This window comes from Cebus imitator, unplaced genomic scaffold (genome assembly GCF_001604975.1).
Source record: "Cebus imitator isolate Cc_AM_T3 unplaced genomic scaffold, Cebus_imitator-1.0 Scaffold97, whole genome shotgun sequence".
Classification (NCBI taxonomy): Eukaryota; Metazoa; Chordata; class Mammalia; order Primates; family Cebidae; genus Cebus; species Cebus imitator.
The window spans coordinates 5,062,244-5,081,183 of record NW_016107412.1 but is presented as its reverse complement, the minus strand read 5'-3'; the positions used below and the strand labels follow the sequence as shown (position 1 = coordinate 5,081,183).

The 18,940-nt window shown below is 40.0% G+C and overlaps 1 protein-coding gene across 2 annotated transcripts in view; it reads left to right on the top strand.

Annotated features, from left to right (window-relative positions):
- The window catches only part of PRKG1 (protein kinase cGMP-dependent 1), a 1,344,779-nt gene that overhangs the window by 87,906 nt on the left and 1,237,933 nt on the right, over positions 1-18,940 (top strand). The window contains exon 1 of one of the 2 annotated variants that reach the window (XM_017536378.2): positions 1,079-1,807. The exons of the other annotated variant lie outside the window; for it this stretch is intronic. Coding sequence (XP_017391867.1) covers positions 1,497-1,807 — 311 coding nt within the window. The 5' untranslated portion in view covers positions 1,079-1,496. Of the gene's footprint in view, positions 1-1,078; positions 1,808-18,940 lie in introns of those variants that run through there. 2 annotated transcript variants of the gene reach the window in all.

Sequence of the window (18,940 nt, the reverse complement as noted above, 5' to 3'; positions counted from 1 at the left end):
ACGTCTTAAGCAAATATTCGGAATTTAGGTACATATTAGGCAGATATTTGGGGATTCTAAACATGTGTTCCCATGATGGGAGAGTAAATCTTGGAAAAAAAAGAAGTTGCCTAATTGTGATCGGGGGAATATTGAGGGGGCAGGGATGGGGGTGGGGGTGGGTAGAGGTGGAGGATGACTGCGGTATAGTGTACAATTCACTGGAGCCCGTGTAGTCTCCCTCGCTCCTTCACGATTTTCCCTCGTCTTCAAAGTTTGTGTCAGGATGTCTTCCTGGCCATTCAAGTGGAAAGATACATTCCTAGCAGCTTGGTTGTGAGGAAAGTAATATTTTTGAAGGTATGATTCAATTTCAGGATGAACTTTTTGGAGCTCCAGAATGATTTTTAACTCCCCTCCCCTCCCCCGCCAAATTCAGCAAAAGGAAGAAGCAAGGCCCATCAGTGAACTATTCCCAGGCACCAGCTCAAGGCACAGGGCTGATGAAGAAGCTGAGTGGCTTGCTAGGGCCCAAATCCGTTTTTGGCCTTTGCCCTAAAACAGTTCCGTGATTGGAGTTTGGAAGGGGCAGAAAGGAGAGTATCGGGAGCAGGCGAAGAGTAGCAATGCCTGGGGGTAAAATCAGAACACCCCCTTCCCCACCACCCTTCCCCAAAGGCAGCAGGCTGAAAGGGGGAATCCCTCTCGGGCGTCGACTCGCTTGTATCTCTGAGAGCCAAGTTTCTTCGCAAGCGTTAGCCACCTGTGTGAGGCGCTCCCGGTGGGAAAGGTGGCGTGGAAGAAGCGACAGCTCGGCCACACGGCTCGCTCGGGAGCTTTCCTTGGTGAGGCCGGCGGTCAAAACACCTCCAGAACTCAGCGCTTTGAGGATTGAGTCCGCTCTGCCTCTACACCGCCAGGATCAGAGCCCAACATTCTCCAGGCTGGTCTGCTCTGGAGCCAGCTGACGCCTCCTGAGTTTGCCCGGGGTCCTCCCTCCCTCCCTCTCACCTCCCCACCCCCGAAGTGGCGCTCCCGCCTCGCTCCGCCTGCACAGCCCGGCGCGCCTCGGAGGCTTATCAGGCTCCCCGCACGCCCCTCCGGCTTCCTCCGGTGCCCGGCGCGAGGGACTCTGACAGTCCAGCCGCTGCCTCGGAGGCCCCATTCACAGCCCCTCCTCCTGCTCCCCCGCCACCGCGCCCCCCAGCTCTTCTCCCCTGCGCCGTGCGCGGCGCCCACCGCGTCTCAGGCTTAATCCCGGGTTGGTCCTGCTGGTTTGCTCATCCCCACTCTCAGCCTCCCAGCCAGCGCAGAGAAGTGGAATCCGCACTGAAACTCTGGGTGGCTGGAGCCGGCGGACTGGGCATGCTCAGAAGCCAGGGCTGGCTTTGGTCTCAAGTAGGAAGCTCTTGCACTCGGGAGGCAGCCGCGACTTTGGGGAAAGTTGATCGGAGAGGGGAGGAAGCCCCAAGACGCGGAGCAGCGGCAGGAAGGAGCCCCCGGCAGCCCGGAGGAGCATGGGCACCCTGCGGGATTTACAGTACGCGCTCCAGGAGAAGATCGAGGAGCTGAGGCAGCGGGATGCTCTCATCGACGAGCTGGAGCTGGAGTTGGATCAGAAGGACGAACTGATCCAGAAGCTGCAGAACGAGCTGGACAAGTACCGCTCGGTGATCCGACCAGCCACCCAGCAGGCGCAGAAGCAGAGCGCGAGCACCTTGCAGGGCGAGCCGCGCACCAAGCGGCAGGCGATCTCTGCCGAGCCCACCGCCTTCGACATCCAGGATCTCAGCCATGTGACCCTGCCCTTCTACCCCAAGAGCCCACAGTAAGCAGGGGTGACGCGCTGGTGTGGCGCCCTGGCGGTGGGGAGCTGCGGGTCTCTGTATTGTCTGTCGGCCCCCGCCCCTCCAGCTTGCCATGTCTGTCCTCATCCTCAGAAATGTTTCATTTTAACGGGCACTTCTTACGGGGCTGTGCACGTTTCTTAGAGCCAGACTCACTGCACATACGTTGCCTTCGTGTCTTTGTCAGATGTCAAGGTATTATTTTTATATATACATATGCATTCGTATAAGCCACCTAGTGTACGTAGAGTTTGAACGCGTCCCAGGTGTGTGTCCGACCATGTGTGTGAGTCTGAGAGAAGAAATAAAAAGCCCCCCTGTCTCCCAAAAGCCCTGGCAAACCAGACCAGCTGGAAAATCCTAAATGCAGGCTCGTCAGACTTGAAATGAAATGCGTCTGGTATCACCCATACTTTCTGTGCTTTTGTGGCTCTCCCGGATTTCTCTACCTGCTGGCGCTTCACGCTGGTACCCTTCAAACCTGACGTTCTTGTCATCATCAAAGTGTAAAACAGAAGTAAATATGTATAGGAAAGAGAAGAATTTTTTATTTCCTGATTTGGATGACATTTACAATCCATAAATGGAAGCCTAATCTGTTGATTTTTAAGTAATATTTTTTTCATAATATATGAGGGAGAAGATTGCTTATTTTCCTTAAGGAAGGTGCATAATGTTACCAATGGAGCATCTCCATCTCCCAAGAGGTGGTTGCTTGTTTCCAGGGTCAAAGACAGATAAGCCCACTTATCTTATTTACAACGTGGACCCATTGTTTGCCTTACTCTTGGCTTCTAATGCAACCACTCTGGCACTGTTCTACCCTTTTAGAGAACTGTGCAATTATGATGTCAGTGGGCTTCATAACTTCCATGGGAAAAATTAAGTGAAACTTGTTATACAACACTCAACTCAGAGTTCACATGGAGAGTAAAGCTGCAGGAACATGAGGTTAACAGAGAATGTAGGAGAGCACCCAAATGAATGGCATTTTAAATTAACAGATAATTACATAATTGGTAAAACCAAGGATGTTGCTGATTACTTTACTACTAATGACATCACACTGGGTGGATGGCACATGTTACATAATAATGTCCCTCGAAACCCTTCACTTCATAAACACAGGAAGTTAATATAAGGAGAAAGTGAATACTCAGTTATCCCTATTTTTATTTATTGGATCTTTTCCGGGGGGGGGCGGGGCAGAGAATCATAGTATGTACCAATTATTACTTTTGAAAACTTAGAGTTATACCTATACATGTTGATTCCCATGCAACATTTGCTGTTCATGCAGGCTTAGTTTTCTGAGGAGTTTGTATTCTGTGAGGGAGTGGGAAAGAGACAATAAGGATAAGCATTTCTGAGATTCTGACCTTATCAAATTGCCCTAATAGTTCAGCAGACTTACATCTGTCTTAGAAACCTGAGTGATCTGAATCTACTTCAACTTTCTCTGGTAAATTAATTTGCAGTCCTGACATGCCTGCCTGTTTTAGCTAACGAGGTACATGACCATCTCTCCTGGGCCAAGTTTTGCATGATGAAAAAATAACTCAAAGACAGCTCTCTGCATCTTCGAACATTCCATAGGATCTCATTTTCATATCTGCAGGAGTTTGGAGGGACACAGAGCAAACTCTGTTTTTATAAAAAGACCATTTTAATAGGTTTTATAGTGAATCATGATCAAGCCAGCTGATAACTCCAGTTAAACATTCCATCAGAGATCTACAAGATTCTAGGCAGTAGGGAATGAACTACATAGTGTGGTAAGTTTAAAAGCTTCTTTGTACTTGACTTGTAGAATAACTAGATTGAAAACCAAAAAAGGTCCACAGTGGAAAATAAAACTAGTATGGCAAATAATCTACAGCATCCCATTATAATACACATTTTATCTATCAAATAATGCTGTATGTTCTGATACTGATTTATTCATTCATAATACCTTATATTTTAAAGGACTCGGCACTTCAGGTATTGCCATGATGCTTTTGGTGACTCTGAAGCATTTTATTGAAGAAAATGATAGAATGCCTTCCAAACTTAAATAATTTTGGAAAAACATCTGTTCTTTTTTCACACTTACACACAAAAAAATCTTTAAAAAAATTGGCTTGAGTAGTAGAAAGTGTACCTTTCTTAGGGAAAAAAAAGAATTACCTAGTATGCAAAATGAATAAATCTTATATGATTTGAATGGTTGTACAAGGTAGCTCCACAAAGGATTAAGAAAACCTGCCAAACCAAAGAAGACTTGTTTATATTTCAATGTATTTTACTATGAATAATTTCGTTACACAGACTTACTGGCAACAAGTGTTTGTGTCTTTGTATTTCATCTTTACTACATCTTAAATGTAGCCATCTTCCTTATACATACAGATTATTATGAGTTCAAGTTAAAATGAAGCTATCTAAATAGACACATTAATTTCCAGTTCATGTTCATGCTAGTTTTTGATTCTCTTTCCTTTAGATGTAGGTAACTGCCCCGTTAATGTTCTGTTCATTTATTTGATATATGCAAATATTTCTGTTTAGTTTTTGCTTGCTGAGTTTGCCTTCTGAGGATTATAATTTTTTGAAATTGTTTTCTTGATAATTCTGATCATTTAAAAATAGGGCAAAATGTAAACTAACTTAATAATTTGAATCATCTTAATATTTTGGGTTTAGAATTTTCCATTAATGTGGGAATTGGAAGGAAGGCTCTGTCAGATTTCAGCACAGAGCCAGGGCACTCCTGCTATAACTATGAGGTAGGAGGAGTGTTTTTGTTGGTGTCTTTTACAATCTGTATAAATACAGTACTCAGGTGAAGCAAAGAGCTGATGTAGCAAATTGGAATCTATATTCCACTGCTTCCAAAATAACTCCTTGAGAATATAAAACTACTAAACTATATTTTGAAATAATGAGCAAATAAACCCTTAACAAAACCCAAGCATTCATTATGTGAGAGCAGATAGCTTGTTGATTGTGTTTACAGAATGGTTCTTATGGACTTAAGTAATTTTATTTCATGACGTTTCATTCTTGAAATTGATTCTACATCACGTTAGAACATTCAGTCTCTGAAATTTTGATCTAAACCCCTTATCTTTTGAAAATATTCCCAAATCTTTTCCGTTTTCATGTCACAGGGTTTTAGTCATTTCAGTTGGACTATATAGACTTGAGTTCCTAAGAGTTGTTAGTGTCTTTGTATTTTTGTAATTTGTTGCTTTCACTCCAGAAGCAGTTGAATTTCAGAGAATTTCTCCATCCTTCCTCCTTCTTTCCTTCCTTCTTCCCTCCCTCCCCCTTCCCTCCCACCTCCTCCCTTCCCCCTCCCTCCCTTCTTTCCTTACATCCTTCCTCCCTTCCTTCTTTCTTTCTCTCTTTCGTCTTGCTTTGTCATCCAGGCTGGAGTGTAGTGGCATGATCTCGGCTAACTGCAACATCCACCTCCTGGGTTCAAGCAATTCTCCAACACCAGCCTCCCGAGTGGCTGTGATTTCAGGCGCATATCACCATGCTCAGCTAAATTTTGTATTTTTTTTTTTAGTAGAGATAGGGTTTTGCCATGTTAGCCAGTCTGGCCTTGAACTCCTGGTGATCTGCCCACCTGGGCCTCCTAAAGTGCTGAGATTACAGGCATGAGCCATAGCGACCAGCCCCTGTTTTACTTTTTCATTGTGAAGTACTTTGGAGGAGTTGAAGATAAAAGTATTTTTATTTTTAAGGAGGCATTAATTTTAAAAGAGATTATTTGATCTTTTAAAATTTATAATAATGTATCTGAAGAAAAAATGTTTCTAAAGACTGTATATTAAATTCTGTCAGAAGTTGAGAGAATTCTAGAATTCTAGTGTAATCATAGATGGTATAACATTAACATGTAGATGTCTTGAAAGGTAGAAATTCAATTCTAAAAGTGCCCTATAGCTCAGTTCAATATTTCTTTGGGATGTCTGTGACGTACAAAATATTGTAAGGCATTAGAGATGAATGATACATAGGTCCTATCATCCAGGAGTGAATACGGGGTTAACAATACTGTACAAGTAAATATTCTAGAAAGTAGAGAGAGTGAGGTAAGTCACAGGGGAGATAAGTAAGACAGTTGGCAAAATATAATCAAGCCTGTTTAGTTTTATGGTATCAGAAACTCATGTGGAAGTAGAGGTGTTTAAGTAAGTATTTGAAGGATGGCCATGATTTAGGTGAGTGGAAATGAGAGGAAAGAGGGAGGGGCAGAGATAGGGACTGGGGAGATACATTCCAAGCCATTAGCAAAGAGACCAGCCAGAAAAAGAAAGCAGGGCCCCTCTGGGAATTGGCAGCAACTAGTGGCTGTGCTAAAGGACTATAGTGGGAACTGTGGAAAAGCAAGTTTAGGTCAAAGAGAATGAGAATCTCAGTTTCTATGATTTTATAAAGTAGGTGAGAGGGCATTCTGCTGGATTTTAGAATAGCCAAGGCTCCTATGTGTTTGTGTGTGTGTGTGTGTGTGTGTGTGTGTGTGTGTGTGTGTTACACCAAGGACTAATAATTACCCACTAATACAGTTCTGAATGCCAGAATGTCAGTTCACCCCTCTATCACGGTTCATCCCCACTATCACAGTCCTGTTAATAGTCATAACTATACCAACTAGGTAAGAGTAGTTAAATTAAGCAAACAACAGATGATTAGAAGTCTTAAAGACACTAGGTTCCAAGTTTCTTTTTCCACTCACTTCCAAATGTTCCCATTGAAAATAATCTAATTTCATGCCACAGACTAGCACTGCAGATTCCTCACATACCTAGGCAAGCTGAACATAGATGAAAATTGAGCCTGAAGTTGTTTTTTGAAATTCATTTTCCTTGTTTTTCTGGAGGAGTTAAATTCCAACCTAATGTCATTCTAATAGAGTTTTCAATTTAAGGTTGATTGTTAATTTGACATTACAGTTAACGCAGTAGAATGGAAGTCCTGGAACCCTTCATAAAAAATTTATGAGACCAGGGTGCTAAAACCTTATTAGGGTATTTTGAAGCACAGTCAAGTTGCATGCCCCCAAAATGGATCTTATAATGAAAATACTGGCAATCCCTTAAATAGAATGGCTCTAGAAACTGCCCAAGACTATAAATGACCAGCTTCCTTGCTCCACTGGGCCACATTTCCAAGTTCCTGCTACCTGTTATTTGGATTCCTAATGGGAAAGGGTGGAAGAACACAGACGGTGTTTCTATTGTTGCTGTTTGCAGGTTATAAGGCATATGGACACATTTTTTTTTCTGTCTGCCTAGCAATGGAGGGTCTCCATGGTATCCTAGCAACCATATTCGAACACCAGGCTGCTGCTCTTTCTGCCATCTCTACCATAGGTGCTGCCGCCCATCCCAAGAAACCAGTCCTGTTGCTAGCATTCCAGATCCTCTGACTTGAACCTTTCAAGCTCAGAGAATGCAAGACAATGTGATAAATAAGCACATGCTGAAAGCAGCATTTACCAGTATGCTCAACAGCTTATTATGCAATCACATCTGTGGTATTTTGAATCCTAATCTGAATTGTTGTGCTGGTACTGTTTGCCACCCCTTCCCTGACAGCCCTTCTCTGCTTCCTCACACTCAGTTCTGACACCGGTTCTGCTTCCCTCTCACCATGTTCTGTAACGACTGTGCTCCTCAGCATCTCCTTAAAATTCATTTTCTGAGAAGTTCAGTATGTGCAACCTGTTTGAACTCTCTAAGTATGATTTTGTTTATAAGAGCAGAGGAATGTTTTCTCTCCAGAACTGTCATGTAAATATAAACAATAGCACAAAAACTGCAGCTACACAAAACAGATGTTTAGCACAAGATGGAACTAATAGTACATTCTCAAAAGTGTCTTATTTCTGAATGAATTTTATAAGCACACTACTCTCCAGCTTTTTTCATTGCTTATAAAATTTGTATAAGCATTCCTTCTGGAGGCTCTAAGAGAGACTCCATACCTTGTCTTTTTCAGCTTCTAGATGCTTCCTGTATTTGTAAGCAATGAAAAAAGCTGGAAAGTAGAATGAGAAGAAGAAATGCATGTTGAGGGGACAAGAAAGGGCAAAATAAGATTAGTATTGTAAAAGTTATACCATATTTGCAAGTAAGTTGGAAAATAGTAATAGGTGACAAGACTGGAAAAGAACTTGCAATAAGATAGTACTTTATGGATAAAAACTGCTATAAAGAAGAGACACCCAAATTGGAGTATATCGAAGGCTTGCCTTCTTAGGGAGCTATATTGAAGATAGTTTCCCTTTAGACCAGTGCTTGTTTTGAATGCATTGTATTGTCCCTTTGAAACACCCCTTAATCTGACATCAGTGAGGACTTGGTGGTATTTGTGCAGCCCACAGTGCAGAGGACAAGAATAAGGGCAGCAACTCAGTACATCCTGTTTCTGAATGAAAGGGTCAAGAATTACGCTACCCATCATCATCAGATTGGCTAACATTTATGGAGCACTAACTCTGTGCCAGGCATTACTCCTGTGCTTTATATAGATGGTCTCTTTTGTTGATTGAATTATTGATTTATTAATTGATTGAGACAGGCATTTTCTGTCTTACTGACCAGGCTGGAGTGCAGTGGCACAATCATAGCTCACTGTAGTTTTGAGTTCCTGGGCTCAAGTGATCCTCTTGTCTCTGCCTCCAGAGTAGCTGTGATTATAGGCACATAGCATCACACTTGGCTAATTTTTAATTGTTTTGTGTAGAGACAGGATCTCAGTTGTGTAGGCTGGTCTTGAACTCCTGGCCTCAAATGATTCTCCAGCTTCTGTGCCTACAAAGAAAGTGCTGGGATTACAGATATGAGCCACTGCACCCAGTCTGATCATCTTTTGTTAGGACACAAACACAGCCCTGTGAGGAAAATTCTGGATTATCCCCATTTCACGGCATGAGAAAAAGAACTCGGTGGCACAGAGAAGTGAAGCAACTTGCCCACAGTCACACAAGGTTGAACCTGCACTAGAGCTCCAGAGATTTCCTCCTTACCTGCTAGGCTCTCTTACTTCCCAAAGGGCCATGAGGATTAGGTAGTTGCAGAAAAACTTACGAATAATATATAGGTTCTCTGGAGAGTATCTGTTCACCAATAATTAAATAGGAAGCAAAAGGACTCCGAGAACAGTGGAAGAAATAATGTAGGACACTGGTTCACAAACTTTGCTGCACATTAGAATCACCTGGGGAACTTAAAAATCCAATTCCTACCACAAACCAATTAAAGTCATAATGTCTGGGGGTTAGATGCTACATATCAATAATTTTTAATGATTCTCCAGGTAACTTTAACGTGCAGCAAAATTTGAGAACCACTCTCATAGGAAGGTGAAAAGGGGTGTGTGTGTGTGTACATTTGTGTGTGATATTAAACAAAAGACCAGGATAAAATGTATATCTAAAGAGTTGATGTCTCTATTGGCTCAAACCTTTAAGCACTAGGGGTCTGCAAAAGCATAACTGGATTTTTTGCAAATTATACGTGTAGACAGTTCAGTTGATGTCTTATTGTTTATTCTCCCAAACAAGTGATCATTTCCCTACCTAGCCCATTGGTTCTCAACCATACCTGTATGCTGCAATCACCTAGGGAGCTTTAAAACATATCTTTGCTGAGCACTACCTCCAGAGACTGTGATTCAATTGCTCTGGGATAGACCTGAGGTATAGATATATTATTTTTGCTCCCAAAGTGATTATAATATGTAGCCAGGGTTGAGAACCTCTGCTATGGTCCATTCAATGTTGATTGTTACAGATTACTTGAATTCCTATTCTTTGGGGAAGCACCTTTCTTGTTTCTTTTTGAACAACCCAAATCCCCTGCTTGTAGTGGAGCCAGGCAGCTTCAGCTCCCCATTTCCCCTAGCACCTGGACCTGCCTTTGTCACTTTTTTAATATGCATATTTTGTTGCCCTTTAGGTTCTGGGGTACATGTGCAGAACATGAAGGATTGTTGCATAGGTACATACATGGCAATGTGGTGTGCTGCCTCCATCCCCCCCTCACCTATATCTGGCATTTCTCCCTATGTTATCCCTCCCCAACCTCTCTACCCCCCGCTGTCCCTCCCCTAGTCCCCCTAACAGATCCCAGTGTGTGATGCTCCCTTCCTTGTGTCCATGTGTTCTCATTGTTCAACACCCAACTATGAGTGAGAACATGCGGTGTTTGATTTTCTGTTTGTGTGTCAGTTTGCTGAGAGTGATGGTTTCCAGATGCATCCATGTCCCTATAGAGGACACAAACTCATTTTTTAAAATTGCATTTTAGGTTTTGTGGTACATGTGAAGAACACGCAAGATTGTTGTATAGGTACACACATGGCAGTGTGATTTGCTGCCTTCCTCCCAATCACCTATATCTGGCATTTCTCCCCATGCTCTCTCGCCAACTCCCCACCCTCTGCTGCCCCTCCGTTATTTCCCCCCGACAGACCCCAGTGTGTGATGCTCCCCTCCCTGTGTCCATGTGTTCTCATTGTTCATCACCCACCTATGAGTGAGAACATGCAGTGTTTGATTTTCTGTTTGTGTGTCAGTTTGCTGAGAATGATGGTTTCCAGGTTCATCCATGTCCCTACAAAGGACACGAACTCATTGTTTTTGATGACTGCATAATATTCCATGGTGTATATGTGCCACATTTTCCCTGTCCAGTCTATCATCGATGGGCATTTGGGTTGGTTCCAGCTCTTTGCTATTATAAACAGTGCTGCAATGAACATTTGTGTGCATGTGTCCTTATAGTGGAATGATTTATAATCCTTTGGATATATACCCAGTAATGGGATTGCTGGGTCAAATGGAATTTCTATTTCTTGGTCCTTCAGGAATTGCCACACTGTCTTCCACAATGGTTGAACTAATTTACACTCCCACCAACAGTGTAAAAGTGTTCCTATTTCTCCACATCCTCTTCAGCATCTGTTGTCTGTGGATTTTTTAATGATCACCGTTCTAACTGGTGTGAGACGGTATTTCAATGTAGTTTTGATTTGCATTTCTCTAATGACCAATGATAATGAGCATTTTTTCATATGTTTGTTGGCCTCATGTATGTCTTGTTTTGTAAAGTGTCTGTTCATATCCTTTGCCCACTTTTGAATGGGCTTGTTTGTTTTTTTCTTGTAACTCTGTTTTATTTCTTTGTAGATTCTAGATATCAGCCCTTTGTCAGGTGGGTAGATTGCAAAAATTTTTGCCCATTCTGTTGGTTGCCAATTCACTCTAATGACTGTTTCTTTTGCCGTGCAGAAGCTGTGGAGTTTGATTAGGTCCCATTTGTCTATTTTGGCTTTTGTTGTCAATGCTTTTGTTGTTTTAGTCATGAAGTCCTTGCCTACGCCTGTGTCCTGAATGGTTTTGCCTAGATTTTCTTCTGGGGTTTTTATGGTGTTAGGTCTTATATTTAAGTCTTTAATCCATCTGGAGTTAATTTTAGTGTAAGGTGTCAGGAAGAGGTCCAGTTTCTGCTTTCTGCACATGGCTAGCCAGTTTTCCCAATACCATTTATTAAACAGGGACTCCTTTTCCCATTGCTTGTTTTTGTCAGGTTTGTCAAAGATCGGATGGTTGTAGATGTGTGGAGTTGCTTCTGAGGCCTCTGTTCTGTTCCACTGTTCTATATCTCTGTTTTAGTACCAGTACCATGCTGTTTTGATTACTGTAGCCTTGTAGTATAGTTTGAAGTCCAGTAGTGTGATGCCGCCAGCTTTGTTCTTTTTGCTTAGAATTGACTTGGCTATGCGGGCTCTCTTTTGGTTCCATATGAAGTTTAAGGTGGTTTTTTCCAGTTCTGTGGAAAAGGTCATCGGTAGCTTGATGGGGATAGCATTGAATCTTTAAATTACTTTGGGCAGTATGGCCATTTTCATGATATTGATTCTTCCTAACCATGAACATGGAATGTTTCTCTGTCTGTTTGTGTCCTCTCTTATTTCATTGGGCAGTGGTTTGTAGTTCTCCTTGAAGAGGTCCTTTACATTCCTTGTTAGTTGTATTCCAAGGTATTTTATTTTCTTTGTAGCAATTGTGAATGGCAGTTCATTCTTTATTTGGCTCTCTTTAAGTCTGTTATTGGTGTATAGGAATGCTTGTGATTTTTTCACATTAATTTTGTATCCCGAGACTTTGCTGAAGTTGCTTATCAGTTTCAGGAGATTTTGGGCTGAGATGATGGGGTCTTCTAGATATACAATCATGTCGTCTGCAAATAGAGACAATTTGACTTCCTCCTTTCCTATTTGAATACACTTTATTTCCTTTTCTTGCCAAACTGATTGTTTTTTATGGCTGCCTAGTATTCCATGGTGTATATGTGCCACAGTTTCCTTGTCCAGCCTATCATCAATGGGCATTTGGGTTGGTTTCAGGTCTTTGCTATTATAAAAAGTGCAGCAATAAACATATGTGTGCATTTGTCTTTATAACAGAACGATTTATAATCCTTTGGATATATAAGCACTAATGGGATTGCTGGGTCAAATGGAATTTCTATATCTAGGTCCTTGAGGAATGGCCACACTGTCTTCTACAATGGTTGAACTAATTTACACTCCTACCAACAGTGTAAAAGTGTTTCAATTTGTCCACATCCTCTCCAGCATCTGTTGTCTCCAGATTTTTTAATGATCACCATTCTAACTGGTGTCAGATAGTATCTTCAATGTGGTTTTGATTTGCATTTCCCTAATGACCAATGATGATGAGCATTTTTTTCATATGTTTGTTTGCCTCATAAATGTCTTCTTTTGAAAAGTGTCTGTTCATGTCCTTCACCCACTTTTGAATGCGTTTTTTGTTTGTTTGTTTCTTGTAAATCTGTTTTAGGTCTTTGTAGATTCTTGATATTAGCCCTTTGTCAGATGGGTAAATTGCAAAATTTTTTTTCCCATTCTATTGGTTGCTGGTTCACTCTAATTATTGTTTCTTTTGCTGTACAGAAGCTCTGGAGTCTAATTAGGTCCCATTTGTCTATTTTGGCTTTTGTTCCCAATGCTTTTGGTGTTTTAGTCATGAAGTCCTTGCCTATGTCTATGTTCTGAACGGTTGTGCCTAGGTTTTCTTCTAGAGTTTTTGGTGTTCAGTCTTATGTTTAAGTCTTTAATCCATCTGAAGTTAATTTTAGTGTAAGGTGTCAGGAAGGGGTCCAGTTTCTGCTTTCTGCACATGGCTAGCCAGTTTTCCCAACATCATTTATTAAACAGGGAATCCTTTCCCCATTGCTTTTTTTTGTCAGATTTGTCAAAGATCAGATGGTTGTAGATGTGTGGTGTTGCCTCTGAGGCCTCTGTTCTGTTCCATTGGTCTATATCTCTGTTTGATACAAGTACCATTCTGTTTTGATTACTGTAGCCTTGTAGTATTGTTTGAAGTCAGGTAGCATGATGCCTCCAGCTTTGTTCTTTTTGCTTAAGGACCTCTTTAAGGAGAACTACAAACCACTACTCAAGCAAATAAGAGAGGACACAAACAGATGGAAAAACATTCCATGGTCATGGTTAGGTAGAATCAATATGGTGAAAATGGCCATACTGCCCAAAGTAGTTTATAAATTCAGTGCTATCCCCATCAAGCTACCTGTGACCCTCTTCACAGAATTGGGAAAAACCACCTTAAACTTCATATGGAACCAAAAGAGAGCCCACATAGCCAAGACAATCTTAAGCAAAAAGAACAAAGCTGGCTTTGTCACTTTAATCTCTGGGGTTACCTGTTAAGGACCTGGGGCACACAAAAGTGTTGGCAGCTCTATTCAGTGGGTAAGTGTGTTTCCACTTTCCTACCAGCCAGGATTCCTGGCCACTGTTCAAATGTGACACACATTAGGATCAGCCATCATCCGAAGTTTGTTTCTTTTTTTCTAATTCTCACTGAGGGCTGCTGCCTCTGTAGCCACAGTTTCTTTGGGTCCCAGCTACTGCTATCCAGTGCAAAGTTGGAGGTAAAACAATGATGAGTGCCTCTTGGAAGAGCAGTCTAGGCTTGTAGCGTCTCTCCTTCTGGTATGTGATGTCTCTGCAGCCAGCTACAGTTTTTTTTCCCCCTACAGATATTTTATCCTTTTAAGGCAAACAGTGTGAGTTCAGGCTGAGGAGTACTTTCCGAGGAGACTTCAGAGAAAACAGAACTAGCACATTAACCTTTCAGCCCTCTTTCCAGGTGGCTTGGTTTAAGTGGACATATCTGGTCATTGCTGGCAGATGAGAGGTCTGAGATGACACCTGCAATAAAATATCTTGGTGTGTCCCTCATGAAGACTTCTGGGAGAGATGAGAATTCCTAAATCCTGTGGATAAACCTCACTGCTGTCCCTGTGGCCAGCTCTGTGTGTCTTTCCTGCCATTTCCCCTTAGATCCTTGTTACCTACTCCTCAAGGTGTTGCTAATGGTCTCTGATAGGAGCCTATTTACATTTGTAATTTAATCATTATTTTCTGAGGTGAGGCTCAGCCAGTATAGTGCTATAGAAGCAATGAAAATAGCTAATATAATTGCAAATACTTTTTGATAAAAATAATCTTAAAATCAGAGTCAGCAAGGAGCTTTTCTGTCTCCCCCACCCCAAAATATGAAAATGTATTCAGCTGACAGCATGTTAAAACAGAATAGATGTAATAAGGCTGCCCAGAGGATTGGTGGCATTAATTATTCAGGGAAGTTAATCATAAGTAAGGTAAACACTTTCATTATGAATCCAGCTTCATGTCGTGCATTTGGTTATTGGACGTAATTGGGGAGGGATAAGAGGAATTAGAAACAATGAAAAACATGACCAAAAGCATGTGTTTAATTATTATGACTTAGCAGTTAGAAGCAGGATGATAGGTAGAACTTGGTGGTAGGACACTGGGAAAATATCTGTGTCTTTGCATTCTGTTATTTCTACCCATGAAAGGATGGGAGTTCGTGTAGAAAGAAGAAATTAGTGACAATTTACTGCCAAAATATACTTTTTCACCTGCATCAAAAATAAAATAATGTTAATTACTTTTGCCTTTCTAAAGATCATAAATGTAAATTAAACTTCAACAGATTGGCTTTAAGATAGATGTAATTTCACTCATTTCTACATAAAAGTAGAGAGACGCCCAGCCAAAGCATAAGTAAATAGCTTATATTATTTTTATGGGATTATAATATGCCTCAAAAACAGATCTAATGTTAATCTTTTAATGTTTAGTTTCATTTTTTTCACTTTTAGACCCTACCTACTGTTAAGAAGTAACATTGTACTTCTTTGAACATGAAGTAATTATAGTATCAGCCAGTCAGTTTAATTTGGTTAATTGGATTGAATGTCAGTGATGACAAATACACTCTAGTTAAGCACAATACTTGGACTATTTTCTGAAACAATTGTATTATAGTAATATCAAGCTTTCACCAGATCTTGGCCAAGGAATAATGAGATAATGTGAGGAAAAAACATCTTTTCTGGATACAGTGTACATCATCTTAATTGTCCAGATTTATCAATAAATTATGGTTCTGACAGTGCTTCTAAGTCTGGACTGAAAAGAAAGAAGAAAATATGGTCAGGACAAGAAAAGAGAGATGGAAAATCTAAGTTTCATTCCTGTGGAGTTATGGCTAGAGATGGAAAATAGGGTGTGTTGGTCATAAGCTACTATGCCTGCAGGTGGCTGGCAAACATGCTGAAAAAGTACAACTCCACGCTTCCATCTTCCTGATATCCATTTTACCTAAATCACTGGTGACTAAGCAACACGTTTTATTTTAAAGCAAGTCAGAGAAGATAGCCTCAGATTAGATTTGTGCTGGTTTGACAGAGTGTCACCATATCCTTCACAGAGGAATATTAAACATCTGAAAGTGACAGGTACCATTTTGCGAAGCCTGTGATGACAACTCATTATATCAGTGAGAAGAGAGAAATAAGAAAATATGCATTGGAATGAACCCTAGAATATACACTGCATGTACTGTTGAGTACAGAACTTTACGTGAATCATGGTCTTCATTCTAGGAAACTGCTATTCTTTTATTTTGGAACTTTCAGAGGATACTTAGAAAAGTAAGAGTAGTGTTTTTTGTTTGTTTGTTTGTTTTGGCTCGGAGATCAATTCAGTGAGTTCCTCTTTGAACAAATGGATTTTACTTAATGGAACTTCTTTTCAGTTCTGAATGTTAGAGGAAAATATTTTTCCCTCATAGTGCATGGTACAGTGTAAAATCAAAGAATTGCTCAAAGTTTGTAGTCATTCATTTAATACCTAGCTTTATAAAAGTGTAATGGTGAACTCCATCATACATTTGTATGAGCAGTGTTTCTTGTTATAGATCTGAAAAGCTTTAGAAGTAATATGAAAGAAGTATGCTATGATTTTTAAAAATAGTTTTAGCCTTGGTCAGGAAAAAGTCGTTTTTCTCTTTTTCAAAATTTTACTTCAGATTTCTTATTCTTCATAAAAGGAAAATATAACATGAAAAAATATAATTTGCCTGATTCTTTTTACCAGATGTTTTACCATTACTTAGTATGGATACCTATGTTCTCTTGTTGAGAAAAAAAGGGAGATGAGCAAGAACTAAGTAATACCTTGTTTACATAGCACTGAATGACATAAAAATAAGTAGATGTTACTTTGAAACTGTCCCCATAAATAAAATAAGCTCACTGTGAATGAATTATCTTTCTTAACTTCTTGACATCTTTTACATACTTTATGTATTTATCTAGACTTTGCCTTTCTGTTGGTTTGCTTAACACATTAACATATTTATTTTCCCTTCCTTTGGACTTTTGGTGGGAAATGCTCAGTTTAAGAAAAGTATTTTCTTTCTGCTAGGTAACAGCTAAAAGAGTGTAGCCCATGTCCTTTCCAATAACAATAATTTTAAAACTTCTAGAAATAGAGAATTTAGGCACTTAGGAGCATTATGTGTGTGTGTGTGTGTGCGTGTGCGCACGCTTGCGCACGTGCGTGTGTGTGTGTGTATGTGTCTGTGTGTGTATGTGTGTGTTTGGGTGTTTGCTTACATGTTTTTAAATAATCACAATAAATTGTTTCTGAAAATTCTGGTATTTGAAGAGTATCCATTAAAATTTATATTCTATTCATTATATAATCATATTTATTTTAAGAAACTTACACCCTTAGAAATGGAGATCAGAAGAGCCAATATTGAAATATTTTGGTGAATATGGCAAAATTTGGTGTGCAGACAGATGAATCAAGTTAAACAAACAGATTGCTACCTCCTTTGTTCTGAAGTGTGAAAGCAAAAACACTGATCGTCAAAGAGGAGGGTACTCTTCTCAAGTGACCCTTTCTCATCTGAAGTTCATCTTACCTTTTGGTGCTGCCACTGAAGTCCCGTGCTATGCAAGTCATCTATCATAATAGGCAGCGCTCCATCTTCTGGATTCCTAAGGGTTACTGTCAGGGTGATGGATGGAAAATGGCTCAAGTATACACTTATTTGTCTTGGCAAAGTGAGATTCTGTGCTAGAAGGTCTTAGAGGTTATTAAAGAATATCTCAGCAAACCCTTGCTAGTGAGTTTTTAAATCATCTATGACAGCTTTTCTCCCTCTTTCTTGACTTCTGTTAATAGATTTCAACACTTCTTTTTGTAGTTCATTGCTTTATCATCATGAAAGGAAGAATATCATATTAACAACTTATCTTGCTCAAACTAGGCTCACTTTTTGTTCATTGCTTTTTTTTCTGGACCTAAGAACAATTTATTCTTCAAAAAAATGATAAAGTGAAAGTAGTAATTGCTACTTTTTAGCCTTGTCTCGAATGGTCAATTATTGATGAGGATGATGATAATAATTACTAAAAATATTTGTCTTAATATATACCATATACGTGATCTCCTTTAATTCTCACAGCAGTCTGATAAAGTAACTACTATCATCATCCCATTTTTTCATATGGATAAAATGAGGCACAGAGAAGTTAGACAACTTGCCCAAAACAAAACAATGGGCTGAACTGCTTCAATGAAGGTTTGTGTAAGCCCAGAGCTCATTCTTACTCTCTATATGCTATGTTGTTTAGCTGTTTGTTTCATCAACTCATTTTTAGCAGAAGTCTCTTGTGCAGTTTTGTTTCTTTTATATAGACAGCTCTTTGGTAAGTTTTAATATAATATGGTCATGGGTATAGTCTGTTTTAAACACTAGTGTGCCTTAGTATCATGATAGTTCTTCTTTCAATAATACTGTATTGCTATTATATTCAGTTTTATTTTTGTTTTGTTTTGAGATATGGTCTCACTCTAGTGCCCAGGCTAGAGTGCAATGGGCACTAGACTTACTCATCTTGGCTCACTGCAACCTCAACCTCCCAGGCTTAAGCTTCTCTCCTGCCTCAGCCTCCCAAGTAGCTGGGACTACAGGTGCGTGGCACCACATCTGGCTAATTTTGTAGGTTTTGTAGAGATGAGATCTTACTGTATTACTCAGGCTAGTCTTGAACTCCTGAGCTCAAATGATCCACTAGTCTTGGCCTCCCACTGTATCCAACCTCTATATTCAAATTCTTATTAAACACAACTACATATACCTAAAGCATTTTTAGCTGTTTCATACATAGTAAGTTTTCCCTATCTTGTATTTGAATATTTTGTTTGTTTTTAGTTTAAAAATTTTAAGTAATATCTACTTGTTCCTCTTGAATCAAATTCCATTTTGAAGAAATATTCCCTCAATTTTCCATTTGTTTACTTCCTCACTTATTTCCTCATTTTCCCATAAATATTAATGTTACTAATAGAAATTTTTGGAAAGTGTATCAAATGTTTTCTGATTCTTTATCCTGGCAATTTAAAAGTTTCTATGGATTGGTTTTCAGATTTTTGTTTTATTTTATTCAATCATTTACCAAATATTTATTAAGGAACTAATATAGAGTAGAACTATAGTAGATGTATCTTCTCACTCACATATAATTTAACATCTGAAAATTGGTGGTTGTAGGTTATATGCTAAAAAAGACACTGCCTTGTTTCTTCCAACATGGATTGGACCCCCAGCATTCCTAGGTTGGAATTGTGCTTCCACTTCTCAGTGTTTGGCTTTGTAGTGCTGTGTACATTTTTTTCCA